Genomic DNA, 15,424 nt, shown 5'->3' on the forward strand with positions numbered 1-15,424 from the left:
CCCCCAGGCAGGAGTGCAGTGGTGCGATCTTGGCTCACTGCAACCTCCGCTTCCCCGGTTCAAGCGATTCCCCTGCCTCAGCCTCCTGAGTAGCTGGGATTACAGGTGCCTGCCACCACACCTGGCTCATTTTTTGTATTTTCACCATGTTGGCCAGGCTGCTTTTGAACTCCTGACCTCAGGTGATCCACCTGCCTCTGCCTCTCGAAGTGCTGGGGTTACAGGCGTGAGCCACCATGCCCAGCCCATTTTAGCCTTTTTCTTACCAGAACCACACTCAGCTTGGGGGTTAGGGTGGATAGGCTTAGAGGGGAACTAAGCTTGTAACTGTTGCAGAGACAGGCACTCCAGGTGACAGTTCCCAGGCCCTTTCAATTGACTGGGGCCATGGGATCATTTCTCTCCAAGGATTTGTGAGTAGAAGTGATGTGTGTCATCTCCCAGGTGAACAGGTTCGGCCTTCCCTACATGCTCCAAGGGTACAGTGAAGAGCAGAGCTACAACAGGGATGAGGCCTGGATCCCTGAATCACTGTATGGAGCAGAGTGCAAACCAATATATAAGCAACAGCAACACCAACACAAGATAATCGACTGTTAGTAAATAGTTTTTTTTCTTTTTTTCTTTTTTTTCTGAGATGGAGTCTTGCACTGTCACCTAGGCTGGAGTGCAGTGGCACAATCTCGGCTTACTGCAACCTCCGCCTCCCAGGTTCAAGCGATTCTCCTGCCTCAGCCTCCTGAGTAGCTGGGATTACAGGCACGCATCACCACACCTGGCTAATTTTTTGTATTTTTAGTAGAGACAGGGTTTCACCATGTTGGCCAGGCTGGTCTCAAACTCCATGATCTGCCTGCCTCAGCCTCGCAAAGTGTTGGGATTACAGGTGTGAGCCACCACGCCCGGCCCATGAATAATTATTTATTAAGTCTCTGTGATTTGGGGGTCATTACAACAGACTGCCTGCTCAAACACAGTGACAGAAAAAGAGGCACCAGTTTCTGTATCTACAGGGAGCAGTTAAGTTTATGCACAGGGAGCAATTAAGTTTATGCGCAGGCAATGGGAATGATACTGTAATCTTGAGAATAAATGCAATCAATGAAAATAATCACCTTATGTAGCCCAAGGAGTTTAGTCTCCTTTGCTCAGACAGACAGATCTTTATTAGTGTTTTCAACTTATTTTGATCACAACTTCCCAGCAAGAAATACGTCTTACATTGCAACCAGTTCTCACATTTAGATGTATGGGTGAAAAGTTTCACAAAACAGTATTTGCCTTTACTACATGATGCATTCTGGCCTACTTTATTCTGCTTCATTGCTGTGTAATGCTGCTGGCCACTTGCTAATTGATTTCCCATTTTACTAATGGGCTGGGACCCACGGTCTGAAAACCCTGCTTTAGGCTGCAAGCATTTCTGTGATCTCTGCGAGCTACTCCATACAGGTAAAGACACGTGAGGTAAACTAGGAAACAGCTTCTGCTTTTGCAGATTAGAAGTGAAGTTGACATCACGCAAGTACGAAAAGGCTAAACAGCTGACAAAATTTCCACTTGAGCAACCCTGGGGAGCGCAAACAGGAGGAATCGGGGCAAGGGTGACTTGAAGAAAGCACTGGCAGATCACGCACTTTAAGGCAACTCTACACTGCACAATGTCAAATAACCTAGCATGGGGCGGCACTAAATGGCTGCAAGAAAGCAGAGTCTTCTTCCACATTCAGCGGCTCCCCTCGGATGCGACCGCTGGCCCAGGGTGTGTTTACAGAGGTGAGGGCTTCCCGTGGACCCTTCTCGTTGGGAGCGCTTAGCCTCAGGAGCGGATTCAGGGCACAGGCAGAGGACGTCCACAAACACCACAGGAAGCCGCCACCCAGGGGCGTGGAAAGGCCCAATGCCTCGTCTGGGATTCATGGCCTGCAGGAAGGCCCCTCCGGGACGGGACAGCACAGCCGCTCACCTCTGCGCCTCTGGGGGTGCGGGGAGAGCCTCGCCCTCCACGCTCTCTGGGGGCCCGCCCGCCCTAGCCCCCGCCTGGGCTTCGCGGGTGGACGGCTGGGGGCCCCGGGCGCCCCCCAGCGCGTAGCCTTTCTCCTTCTCGTGGGTCTTCTGGTGCTCGGCTAGGGCCAGGCTGAAGTGGAAGGTCTTCCAGCAGCCCTGACAGGCGTAGCGCTTCCGGCCGCCATGGCTGCTGTGGTGCTCCATGAGATGCGAGAGCCACGCGAAGGCCTCCCCGCACTCGCCGCAGGCATAGGGCTTCCCGCGGGACAAGCCCGGCTCGTCAGCCCCGGGGCCCTGCCCGGCCTCCAGCCCTGCGCTGTCGCCGGCGCTGGAGACGCCCTCGAGGCTCTGCCCGTCCCCATCCTCGGGGTGCGGCCTCTTGGTTCCCAGCCTCGCCGGGCTCCTGTCCGGGGCAGGCTGCTGGATGACGGACTGCCTCTGCGATCCGGTGGCAGAGTCGGACTCCGCGTCTTGGGGGTCCTGCGGGTCCGGGGCCTTCCCAGGCTGCTCTTCCTCCTCCTCAGTGGTGCCCGACGGGGGATCGGCAAGGGCGTCCCCAGGGGGCGCCTCCGTAGGCAGCTCAGGCAGCACCCCCGCGGGGGCGGCCTCCTCGCAGGCGCACCCAGCGCTCTCCTGCTGCCTCCCGCCTTCTGGAACAAGGTCAGAGCCCTAGCATGAGCGCCCCGCCCAGGGCCAGGGAGAGGAGGACCCAGCTGAGCCTCAGCTGCCGGAACAGCGCACAGGGCTCCGGACTCTGGATCCCCGCGGGGCTCACGGCTGTTTGGAAGCAGCGCTGTCCCTCCCAGGCAGCCCTGCAGCGCACGCCCCACGCCTGCTGCTGCAGATGTGGGACCTGGAGGCCTCCAACAACGGAGGCCACCGACAGGACAGGAAGGACAGCCCCACTGAGCCCGGGCTCTGGAAACCGCGCCTTTGGAGGTCTCCACCCGGCCACTAGCTTGGCCACGAGACGCACGATGCAAGGAGAGCCTGCTCAGAGCGCACCCTCCTGGAGGGAGGGGCCCGGCTGCCAGCGAAGAGAGTGGGGTCAATAGCTAAGGCCAAACCCCCCAGCGACAAGCCCCCTGGCTACAGGCACCCAGGGCCCTCCAGCCCAAGTCTGCCTCTAGGTGTTCTTGTTGGTGTGATGGCACAGAGCCTCCAATGGGGCAGAACGGCCACCCCCGGGAACAGTCATACACAGATCCTGGCAACTAACACCACTGCCATTTCCACTGACCAAGTCTTGGGGTGGTCTGTCATGCAGCAAGAGACTATGGACGTAACTGGATTCCTGCCTCACTCAGACACGGTGGTGGGAGAATGGTGAAGCAGTCGATGCTGAGGTCTTTGCTGGGGCTGATGGCGCTGGGAGGGGCCCCCTCAGCCTCTGAAGAAAAAGCAAACCCCACCTGGCCCTAACACCAATTCAACCCAACCTCACCTGGGAGGCCGCTTCCTTGTGGATCTCTTTCCACCAAGCGGAGTTCCTCAGTGTCCAGCCTGGAGGCAGCGTCAGGCTGGGAAAGCTGATACCCTGAGTGGGGTTAAAAACCAAAGAAATAAAAGAGGCATCAACACAGAGTAGCTGATGGGTGTTGTGTGTCGTGGGCCAGCCAGGGCAGGCTGCAGCCCACCTCCTCTTCTCTGTACTGGGACCCCCACCAAGGCCACCTTCCTGTTAGGCCCCTGGACAGTGGAGCAAAGAAGGTGAGGGTGGAAGGGCGACGGGGCAGGCAGAGGCAGGACTCAGGGAAAGCAAAGCTAAAGAAAGACATTAAGACAAAAATTGCTCAGGAGTCTGAGTGGGGGGGCCTCCGTAAAAGGAGGGTTTCTGGGGCAAGAACGTCTACAAAAGAGGAGACCCTTGATCAGGCCATGCAGGTGAGGCCCTGTCTCTGGCAAGGAGGGTGGCAATGTGGGCGCCTTGGGGCCAGGAGGCCTTTCCAAATTCCAAGGCTTCAGTCCTACAGGCAGGGCCTGGGCAGAACTCAGATGTTTAGATCAGAAAGGGTGGGGGCTTCAGCGAATAAATTCAAGCTCCAACACGTGCAAGTTCAAATCCATGTAAGACATCACAGTGTCCCAGCCAAAGTCCCTGGGGTCACAGTCTCCTGCACCAACCCCTGCAGAAGGGGATGGGGAGTGGGGCGTGAGCCCGAGGCAGGCAAGTCTCACCCCACAGGAGCAGCTTCCGGTAGCTCTTCAGGTTCTCCTCGGCAGGGTCCAGGTGGCCCCACTCCCCCAGGTGCTGAGGGTCCTCTGGAAAGGACTTCAGCTTCTGAAATAGTGCAGCCGTGGCTGAGACCTTCCACCTGCCCTAGAGAAGGGAGGACCCGCCGCAGCCCCACAGCCACAGGAGCAGGCTAGGAGCCAGCCCTGGCCAGGGACTCTAACCCAGATGCACTGCAGGAGGCAGCCCCCTTCACACCACAAAGAATCCACCCTCACGTTCCCACCCGGGTGGGTTCTGGGCCTCAGCGCTGTGGACATTTGGGGCCACAGTCCTCTGCTGAGCACTGGTGATGGGGAGGGGGATGCCTCTAAGCTGAGGCCAAGGCCCCTCACCCTGGGACTCGTGCCCACCCACCTGCTCAGTGTTGGCAGGGCTGGCCTCGTCGGTCTTTGCTTCTCTGACCCTCCTCTGTTCCAGAAACAGGGGGTCCGGAGAAAGCCAGGCTGGGGAGAAGGGGAGGCAGAGCTGAGGCAACGAGCTCCCTGTGTCCAGGTGCCCCCAAGGGTCAAGGAGCCCCCGCTGCCTCCCAGACTCCAGTGTGCTTCTGTGACAGCAGCACCCAAGGCTCAATGGACACTACACCTGTCCCTGATTTACAAAGCAGCGCGGTGGCCCCAGGGCTTGGGTGGCCCCAGAGATGCCCATTCAAGTCCACTGGATTCATGGAAATCTTTTTTTTTTGGTTTGTTTTTTAAAGACAGGGTCTTGCTCTGTCACCCAGGCTGGAGTGCAGTGGCACGATCTTGGCTCACTGCAACCTCCACCCCCTGGACTCAAGCAATCCTCCCACCTTAGCCTCCCAAGTAGCTGGGACTAAAAGTGCGCACCCGGCTAATTTTTGTATTTTTTGTAGAGATGGGGTCTCCCTATGTTGCCCAGGCTGGTCTCAAATGCCTGGGCTCAAGTGATCTGCCCGCCTTGGCTTCCCAAAGTGCTGCAATTACAGGCATGAGGCACTGTGCCTGGCCTTCGTGGAAATCCTAAAAAGCAACACCACATAGTGCTGGGCTGTATCCGGGCCAGTGGGCACCTTCCACGCTGGTAATGAACAGCCACAAAACTTCTGGAAAACCACATGGAAGTTTCTATTTTATGTGAAATGTCGAACTCACACGCCATTTACCCAGCAGTCCTGAGGAGCCCACCCACAGTGCCCAGAGCCTCACATATGGGCACACAAGTCAGGAGGTGTCGCGGCATCTTCACTCCAAGGGGCAGAGAGCCCACCTCTAGGATGGGGATGGGCTGAGCATGCGATGCTGGGCAACTAAAGAACCAGACCCAACCACAGCCTGGGGGATCCACCCCTCGAACAGCAAGCACTCAGACACAGCACAACACACACACAGAGCCCGACCCCAGGCCCTGATTGTGCATGTGTGATGTGCAGGGAGACATGAGGGGACATGCATCACGACACTCGAGACCCTTTATTTTCAGAGGGTGCATGATGAGGGGTTGGGAGATTCTTTTCTTTATGTATTGACGTGTTTTCACTATTTGTGGTAAGTATGGATGATCTGCATAATCTCTGAAGACCAATTTAATAAACAATGTCTAACATTCAGAGGAACTACAAGAGGAAGTCCCAATGATAGTATGGACCATGGGGCCCCTGACTCCCTGGCTGCCCTCCTGCCCTCTCCCAACCACAGGCCTCTGCCCACCACCCCACCTAAGGCCCAGCAGAGACTGCCAGGCTGGCTGGGCACTCACGTGTCTCAGAAGGTGCCGGGATCTCCCCAGCTCCAGGGGCCTGGCTGGGGCTCGCGAGCTCGCCTGGTAGCAGCAGAGGGTCCATGTGCCTCTCGTACACTCCATCACTAAGAATTGAGGATGAGCCCGCAGGGGAGCCCAGCAGCATCCCTGTCAACAGTGGAGGGACCTGTGACCCCAAGAGGTCAGGACACGTGCCAACAACAATCACACAGTTAAACCACAGGGACCTGTAGGCTCCAGGGCCACATCACTACCCATCCTGCACCTCATCCTTGGACCAGAAGACCTCCAGCCTGCAAAGTACCCAGAATATTTACTGTTAAGAGGCTGGGCTGGGTGTGGTGGCTCACAACTGTAATCCCAGCACTTTGGGAGGCCAAGGCGGGCAGATCACGAGGTCAGGAGATTGATACCATCCAGGCCAACATGGTGAAACCCCGTCTTTACTAAAAATACAAACATTAGCTGGGCATCGTGGCAGGTGCCTGTAATCCCAGCTACTTGGGAGGCTGAAGCAGGAGAATTGCTTGAACCCAGGAGGTGGAGGTTGCAGTGAGCTGAGATTGCGTCACTGCACTCCAGCCTGGCGACAGAGTGAGACTCCGTCTCAAAAAAAAAAAAATAAATAAATAAAAGAGGCTGTTCCCTTTCCCTCATTCTTCTGCCTTCCTTACATCTAGAAGGCAGGAGCCCAAGCATCTGTCCTGGCCCCTGAGGACCAAGGAGCTGCCTCAGCAGCATGGAGAACTTAACTATCTCAGGGAAGCCATGCCTGGCACTGGGGCCTTCCAGGACCCCCTCCCCATCTCCTCTGAGCCATGCTTCTCCTCTGCGACAGCCCACCTGGCTCTTCCAGGACATCAGCGAGGCCCTCCACCAGGGAGGCTGCCTTCTTGCAGCTCTCAGGGTACTGTGCCACCACCCAGGGCCGGACCTTATCAGGCAGGATGCCCAGGAACTGCTCCAGCACCAGCAGCTCCAGCATCTGCTCCTTGGAGCGCGCCTCAGGCATCAGCCACTGGCGGCACAGCTCATGCAGCCGGGCCAGGGTCTGGTGGGGCCCGGCAGCCTCCTGGTAGACAAATTCCCGGAAACGCAGGCGGGAGAACTCCAGGTCAGCAGGGGTCCTCTCAGGGATGGTCTCGGGTTCTTCCTGCTGGACTCCGGCTGCTGAACCTGGCGTGGGCAGATCCGGGGGTGCTGGGGAGCTCCTGGGGGAGGAAAACGCCTTCTCCAAAGGCAACATCTTTGCAAAACGGCACTGGAAAATGTGACTGTCTAGCCGGGGACAAGGTGGCTCCAAAGGAGAGGTGCCAGGGATGACCAGATGCCCAGTGGGCTCAGGTGGTGCCAGAACCCACAGACCTGCAGAGGACACGGACAAGACAATGGCCTTCCATAAGGCCAGGGCGCAGGCACCCCGGCTGTCAGAGAACAAAGACACCACACCCAGAGTTCACGCAGATTTCCAAGAAACCCGCTTGTTAGGCATCAGCAGAATTTCAGCGTTGCACTCGTGTAGATAAAAAGTAGCATCTAAGTGGAGGGTAACTCATTCTGTGCATTACCAGAATTTTTTTTTTCTTTGAGACCGAGTCTCCCCCTGTCACCCAAGCTGGAGTGCAGTGGCGCAATCTCGGCTCAATGCAACCTCTACCTCCCGGGTTCAAGCGATTCTCCTGCCTCAGTCTTCCCAGTAGCTGGAATTACAAGCATGCACCACCACACCCAGCTACTTTTTGTGTTTTTAGTAGAGATGGGGTTTCACCATGTTGGCCAGGCTGGTCTCAAACTCCTGACCTCAAATGGTCCACCTGCCTCAGCCTCCCAAAGTGCTGGGATTACAGGTGTGAGCCACTGCACCCAGCATCATTACCAGAATTTTTAAAAATCAGTCATGAATACGATGAAAATGAAAAATTACTTGACAATCTCTATGTAAACCTAGATGTAAAAACCTTGAAATAGGCCAGGCGCGGTGGCTCACGCCCATAATCCCAGCACTTTGGAAGGCTGAGACGGGTGGATAACCTGAGGTCAGGAGTTTGAGACCAGCCTGACCAACACGGAAAAACCCCATCTCTACTAAAAATACAAAATTAGCTGGGTGTGGTGGAGCATGCCTCTAATCCCAGGTACTTGGGAGGCTGAGGCAGAATTGCTTTGAATCCGGGAGGCCGAGGTTGCAGTGAGCCGAGATCGTGCCATTCCACTCCAGCCTGGGCAACAAGAGCAAAACTCCGTCTCAAAAAACAAAAACAAAACAAAAAAACCTTAAAAAATTAGTAAACCAATCCTAACCATGCATGATTTATGCATCATTCTAGATTTGTGTTTATACCAGAAATGCAAGATCTGTTTACATTTAAAAGATATATTATGAGGGCCAGGTGCAGTGGCTCATGCCTGTAATCCCAGCACTTTGGGAGGCCAAGGCGGGCGGATCACTTGAGGTCAGGAGTTTGAGACCAGCCTGACCAACCTGGTGAAACCCCGTCTCTACTAAAAATACAAAAATTAGCTGGGTGTGGTGGTGGGTGCCTGTATTCCCAGCTACTTGGGAGGCTGAGGCAGGAGGACTGCTTGAACCCTGAGGCAGAGGTTGCAGTGAGCCGAGATTGCATCACTGCACTCCAGCCTGGGCAACGGTGAGACTCTGTCTCAAAAAAAAAAAAAAAAAAAGACAGATTATAGGGATGTCAATTCCTAATAACATGAAGGAGCTAGGTGTCAAGACTGTTCCTCCAGTTAAAACCACCACAAATCTGAAATAAAATTATTTAGAAAAAAGCGTAGGGAGTGGGGGGCTCCCTATGGAGGCCACTGAACAACCCCCTCCTTTCTGGAAATGGTGCAAGATGTAGGCCTCGACCAAAGCATCCACAGAACCAGGCGGGAGGGGCAGGAAGTACCCAGGAGCAGGGACAACAGGGGGCGGGGGGTGGGGGGTGAGGGAGACCACAATGACTGAGAGAGTTCAGGTCCTGCCAACCCGTGCCCCACCCTCAGCTGAATCCCCACATACAGGGCAGCCCTATCATTAAGTGGAGCCAGTATTCAGGATGAACTCTCTTGATTCTAACTGTGCACCAACAATGAGCTCACTAAACAGAACCCAGCGGGTCACAGCTGTCCAGGCCTCCAGTCGGCCTCGGACTCTCATGTCACTGGCTACGGACACACAAGGGTGTGAACTGCAGCTGTCCACCTTCTCCCAGGAACCGCCTGGGTCTGAAGGTCCACAGAGACAGCTGGAAGGGGATTTCCCACAGCTGCAGCAAGCCCAGTTTTATAGGGAAAACCATAGAGTAAACCACACCAGGCCAGGTGCTGTGAGCCCTTCTCAGGTCGTCAGGTTCTGCTATGACAGTACTCCACCAGAATATGGGGCGCAAAGACCTCACCGCTGTGGGGTGGGGTGGGTGATTCCACAGAAATGAAACATCTAGAACAGGCAAATCTAGAGAGACAAAATGTATATCAGCTGTTGCCAGGGGCTGGGGTTTGGGGGAATGAGGAGGGACTGCTAATGGGTACAGGATTTCTTCTTTGGGTGGTGAAAATGCTCAACGGTGAGTACTGCATATTAAAAACCAATGAACTGTCCACTTTAAATAGGTAAACCTCATAGTATATAAATTACACTCAATAAGCTGTTTAAAAAACAAAACAAAAAAACAGGGCTGGGCACAGTGGCTGACGCCTGTAATTCTGGCACTTTGGGAGGCCGAGGCAGGCAGATCACCTGAGGTCAGGAGTTCGAGACCAGCCTGGTCAACATGGTGAAACTCCCTCTCTACTAAAAATACAAAAATTAGCTGGGTGTGGTGGTGGGTATCTGTAATTCCAGCTACTCAGGAGGCTGAGGCAGGAGGATCGCTTGAACTTGGGAGGTGGAGGCTGTAGTGAGCTGAGATCATGCCACTACACTCCAGCCTGGGTGACAGAGCGAGACTCTGTCTCAAAAAAAAAAAAAAAAAAAGAACCAGAAGTTTGCAGAGAATCAACTATCAACCTCTCTCTCTGTGGCTATCAGAGTTTAAAGGGAACTGTGGAACTCTTAAGTGCTGTTGGAAGACATTCTACACGGGCTTCCACTTACCTCAAGCAAAACAGACCCATGCCGTGCTATCATCACCACCACCACGATACCTCTACCTTTTTTTTTTTTTTTTTAAACACACGGTCTTACTCTGTCACCCAGGCTGGAGTGCAGTAACATGATCATAGCTTACTGCAGCCTCAACCTCCTGAGCTCAAGTGATCCTCCCACCCCAGCCTCCCAAGTAGCTAGGACTAAAGGTGCACATCACCCACACCTGGCTAATTTTTAATTTTTTTTTTTGTAGAGACAGGGATCTTACTATGTTGCCCAGGCTGGTCTGTAACTTCTGGACTCAAGGGATACGCCTGCCTGGGCCTCCCAAAGTGCTGGGATTACAGGCGTGAGCCACTGCACCCACCCCCACCCTTTTGTTACCTCATAGGTCTGAGCTCTCAACTGGCCCCTCCGGGAGACCTTTCCTCTGCACTCCTTGCACGCCCCCACCTGATACCCACTGACTGCCCCTGCCTTTTACCTCCCTACTGACCGCCTCCGCCACTGGAATGAATATCCAGGAGAGTAAGGGTTCTTCACAGGCAGGTCCCTTGGCCTGGGCAGAGCTGGCTCAGTGTGTGTGGACTGCACAGTGCAGTTCTGCTGAGGGGTATGCTGGCTGTGCCTCATTTGTTTTTGGCCATTGTGGACCCTCATGTCCATCTCTGGGGTCCTTTCTGATCTATTTAAAGGACATATGGAGAAGCAGGATAGCTAGGGCACAGGGGACAACCTCACGACCATCACCTACTTATGGCAGCTCCCACCGGGGTGCCCTCTCTCCTCACACACTCCACCTGCTGCCAGAGGACCCTCAGACCCGAGCATCTGCCTGCTCTGTGACTGAGCGCTTTCTCATGATTTAATCTCTGAGGGCGGGTAAACTGCCCACTTTCCCGTGACTTTTTCTTTACAGCTCTTTCTGTGAACTAGTTAACGAGTTCCCTGTCTGGCTCCATCTTGCTACTGTCCCCATCTGTGGCTTGTCTTCTCACTCCACGCTGTCTTTTGGTCACAGGTAATGTTCTAATGTTTCTTACTATGTAATGCAATCTCTTTTTTTGGAGACGGAGTCTCGCCCTGTCACCCACGCTGGACTGCTGTGGCACAATGTCAGCTCACCACAACCTCCACCTCCTGGGTTCAAGCAGTTCTCCTCCCTCAGCCTCCCGAGTCACTGGGGTTAGAGGCACTCGCCCGCATGCCCAGCTAATTTTTGTATTTTTAGTACAGACGGGGTTTCACCATGTTGGCCAGGCTGGTCTCGAACTGCTGACCTCAAGTGATCCACCTGCCTCGGCCTCCCAAAGTGCCAGGATTACAAGAGTGAGCCACTGCAGCCAGCCTTCAAACATTTTTTAAATTGGACTTCTGAGTTCAGAAACCCACTTAAAAAGGGTTTCTTTCCCTTGGGATTAGAAATACATCCTCTCCTTTGGGAGGCCAAGGCAGGCAGATCACGAGGTCAGGAGATCGAGACCATCCTGGCTAATACCATCCTGCCTAATACCTGGCCACACTGTCAGGAGGACTCTCCTCTTAGAGATCTCACCGGGGGAGGTGCAGCAGCATACATCTATAATCTCAGAGCCTGGGGAGTCTTAGGCAGGAGGACTGCTTGATCCCAGGAGTTGGAGGCTGTAGTGAGCTATGATTGGCCACTGCACTCCAGCCTGGGCAACAGAATGAGCCCGTGTCTCAAAAACAAACAAAAAAGAGATAACACTGGGACCCTTTCCTGCCACAGCCTGCTTGAATGAGGCCACACCTTGTTGGAGTCTGGCTTGGTCACTGGGCAAACCTCTGTCCCCCTAATCTTGGGACTGTCCAGGATTTGCCTCAGATGGGATTTTCCTGGAGCCCAGCCCCCCAGCCTCAGCAAATGAAGCAGTCTGCACAAGTCTTGAGCCAGTCCTGTAGGCTTTGCCGCACCCAGAGGCCTGGAATACAGAAGCTGAGGTACAGAGAGCCACGGTGAGTGAGGGGTGGCTGAGCTGAGGGGTCCCAAGCCTGGTGGGTCTCCAGAGTCCTGCAGCAAATCCCCTTCATCCTGGGCTGAGCAGAGCTCAGCCTGGTCTGGCCCTCCGTGGGCCCAGCCCTGGCCACATGAGGAATATTCATCGCAGCTCTCCATCCCACCACACTCATCGGCAGGGTCTAACAAACCACCCCACAGCCACGGGCCTGAGGATCAGCCAGCGAAGCTCAATGCATGGGGCATGGTTGTTGATGGGTCGCCGGATATTCCCAGGGTCTGCCCTGGCTTCATCCACACAGATCACTTACTCATTATAAAAGGGGGCAAAAGTGCTTTTAAAAGAATGAAAAAACATGGAGTGAGGGTCATCGTTCACATCTCAGCTGCCTTTTGTGGTCCCTGATCCACTCACCAGGACAGACAGAACCAGAGAGATGTCCTGCGCAACTGGCCTAGGCTCCCCGAAAACCCAAGGCCAGAAATACCCAGGAAGTCACAGATTCAAGCATCATGCACAGAAAACAGCAACTGGATGCGACCCGTGGCCCCGCTCTGACTCCAGGGCAGGAAACTATCCGCAGGACACGATGGGATGGGGGAGGTGATATGGAACTGAGGAGGTGACATGGAACCAAGTGACTGTGCCACTCAGCCTCGCCCAGGAGTCAGCAAGGACACAGGCGAATATATGGGAAAGTGGAAGGAGAGCAGACAAAAATGAGGGAAGCGGGGAGGGAAGGAAGCAGGGAGAGGGGAGACAGGAGAGAAAGGAGCAGGAGCAGGGAAAGCCAGATAGTATGGACGGGGGTAGGGGGAGATTGGGAAAAGGAAGGAGCCCGGGAGGGTGAGAGAAAGGAGATGGGGAAGGAGTGATGGGAGGGTGAGTCAGGCCCCCACCCCAACCCCCCGGGTCAGGCCCGAAGCCAATACACCCACTCTTGCCTCTTCCACGAGAGAGGTCTCCGGGGTGGGCGCAGGCACTTAACTAAAACAGAACCCACCCCCAGGTGACTGGGGAGACGCGAGATATCCCAAGGGTGGGGGCAGCAGAGACAATGCCCATCCTAGGCACCCCTTTGGTCCCCGCACCCTCTACCCCTTCCCTGCTCCAGCCCCTGGGGCCACAGCCTGCCCAGCTTCCCCCGACCAGGGACACCCTCACACCCTCAGCCCCCACTTCCTCCCCTCCTCTTCCCTTCAGGAGCCTCCCCCTCCCTCCTCTTCCCCACTCAGGAGCCTCCCCCTCCCCCTTTTCTCCCCCCTCAGGAGTGTCCCCCTCCCCACTTTCTTCCCCCTCAGGAGCCTCCCCCTCCCCCCTTTCTCCCCCATCAGGAGCCGCCCCTTCCTGGTCTCCCACCCACAGGGTGCCCTAAGCGCCTCCCCTCCACGAGCCTACACGGGGTGGGGGTTGCACTAGTTCCCTACCTGCCTGCAGGGCCCCTCACCGATCCGGATCTCAGACACCCCCGGGGGGACCCGGCCCCTGCCCCGCACTCCACGCGAATGGATGCCAGACCCTCGGCCTCCTGGACGCACAGCGGGGACTCGCACCCCAACCCCGGGAACACCCTGGCCCCTTCCCCTAACGCTGCCCACTGAGGCGTCCTCACCGTCTGCCCTGTCGGGGTCGCTCCCTGACCCTCGCGCTGCGGCCCCGGGACAGACCCACCTGCTGCGCAGCTACCGCAGGCCGGTCCCAGCCGCCCGGAGCCCCAGTGCGCGATGGCGGCCGGCAAACTGCGCCTGCGCACTGGTCCTCACCGCGGACTACGATTCCCACAATGCCGCGAGGCTGTGCCACACAAGGGGGAGAGCAAGAGAGCCGTGACAGGTGACAGGGCGCATGGCCAATCAGACGCGAGCGTGGCCTCCCGGCGTCCCTCCCACTCCGGCGCCGGCGTCATTTTGGGCACCATGGCAACGAAGTAAACAAGCGGGTAAATAATAGACCCCTGACAGCCAGAGACCCGGAGAAACAAAGACGGTGAGAAACAGAGAAACAAAGACAAAAGGACGCGCAGTCCGGGAGGGAGAGAAGCATGAAGGCCCACAGACGCTCGGGGGCACACCAAGACGCCCTGGGGTCCCCAAAACAGAGATGTAGAGAGTCGGACACGGAAAGGGAGAGACCAGCTCACGCTTAAGAGAGGGAGACCAGCCCAGGATCAAGAAAGGGAAAGACCAGCATGGGCTCAAGAAAAGAAAGAGAGCAGCTCAGGCTCAGGAAAAGAGAGAGACCCAGAGAAAAGGAGCACTCGAGGCTGAGACAGATCTGGACAGAGATACAGAGACAGGGACCAGCAGACCCAGTACTGGGAAGACAAGAGGTGGAGACCCAGAGACACTGATGCGCTAAAATGGGTTCTACAGTTTCAAGGAGTGGATAGAACTCAAAGATTACCCACCCCAGGGATTCAGGAGCTGCTGAAATGAGGGAAACGTGAGTGGCAGCCGGGGTGAGGGCTTTGGCAAAGCCCCGTATAAATGTAGCCCCCCTGGAAGGCAAGACACGGCCAGGAGCTGCTTCCCATTTCAGTTTTCCAGATAGAGGCGCTTAAGAGGATGCCATTTTGGTCGTTTTCCTGTCAACTGACTTTTTAAATGTATATCTGAACAGTTTATATATTTTATTTTAAATTTACATACACCACACATTTTGGTATTCAGTTTTATGAATTTTAACTTATATCCACCAACAAACTCGGGACAAAGAATAGCTCTACTGCCCAAAAATCCTCCTGCTGCCTCTTGGTAGTCACTCCCTCCCCACCCATAACCCCAGGGAACAGCTAATCTAAGTAGTCCACTGCTGTAATTTTGCCTTCAGTGTTATATAAGTGGGATCATACAGTATGTGGCTTCAGATTGGCTTTTTCACTGAACATAATTCCTTTGAGATGCATTGAAGTAGTATATATCAACAGTTCATTCCATTTTCTTGATAAGTCATATTCTATGGTATACAGCAGTTTAAACATTCTCCCACTGAGAGATATTAGGATCGTTTTAAGTATTTTGCTATTAAAAATAAAGCTGCTATGAACATTTGTGTACAGATTTTTCTGTGAAGGTAAGTTTTCACTTTTCTGGGATAAAAGCCCAAGAGTGCAGTTGCTAGGTCACACAATGAACACGTGCTTATTAGTGTTGTAAGAAGCTGCCATACTCTTGTCCAGAGTAGCTGGACCATTTTACATTCCCACCACCAATGAATGTGTGAATCCACTTCACATTTTAATCAGCATTTGTGTTTTGCTATTTTTTATTTTGGCCATTCTGATAGGTATGTACTGATGTATCATTATGGTTTCAATTTGCATTTCCCTTAATTGCTAACAAGGTTGAGCACACTTTCATGATTTTTTTGGCATTTGTATACCCTCTT

The 15,424-nt window shown here is 54.6% G+C and overlaps 1 protein-coding gene across 4 annotated transcripts; it reads right to left on the reverse strand.

Annotated features, from left to right (window-relative positions):
* Positions 1-1,111: 1,111 nt before the first annotated feature.
* On the reverse strand, positions 1,112-13,830 carry ZSCAN18 (zinc finger and SCAN domain containing 18). Of its 4 annotated transcripts, none has more exons than XM_063720355.1 (7): positions 13,709-13,830; positions 6,806-7,327; positions 5,960-6,109; positions 4,598-4,686; positions 4,186-4,288; positions 3,452-3,544; positions 1,112-2,654 (listed from the first exon to the last, which is right to left on the reverse strand). In XM_063720355.1, the coding sequence occupies exons 2-7, from the start codon at positions 7,206-7,208 to the stop codon at positions 1,963-1,965; spliced, it is 1,530 nt and encodes a 509-aa protein (XP_063576425.1). In that variant the 5' UTR covers positions 7,209-7,327; positions 13,709-13,830; the 3' UTR covers positions 1,112-1,962. The 4 variants fall into 4 exon arrangements, with proteins under 4 accessions (XP_063576425.1, XP_009231525.2, XP_009231526.2 ...); XM_009233250.3 differs by having other exon boundaries at positions 1,112-2,657; XM_009233251.3 differs by having other exon boundaries at positions 1,112-2,657; positions 13,650-13,789.
* Positions 13,831-15,424: the final 1,594 nt, after the last annotated feature.

This window comes from Pongo abelii, chromosome 20, assembly GCF_028885655.2.
Source record: "Pongo abelii isolate AG06213 chromosome 20, NHGRI_mPonAbe1-v2.0_pri, whole genome shotgun sequence".
Lineage (NCBI taxonomy): Eukaryota > Metazoa > Chordata > Mammalia > Primates > Hominidae > Pongo > Pongo abelii.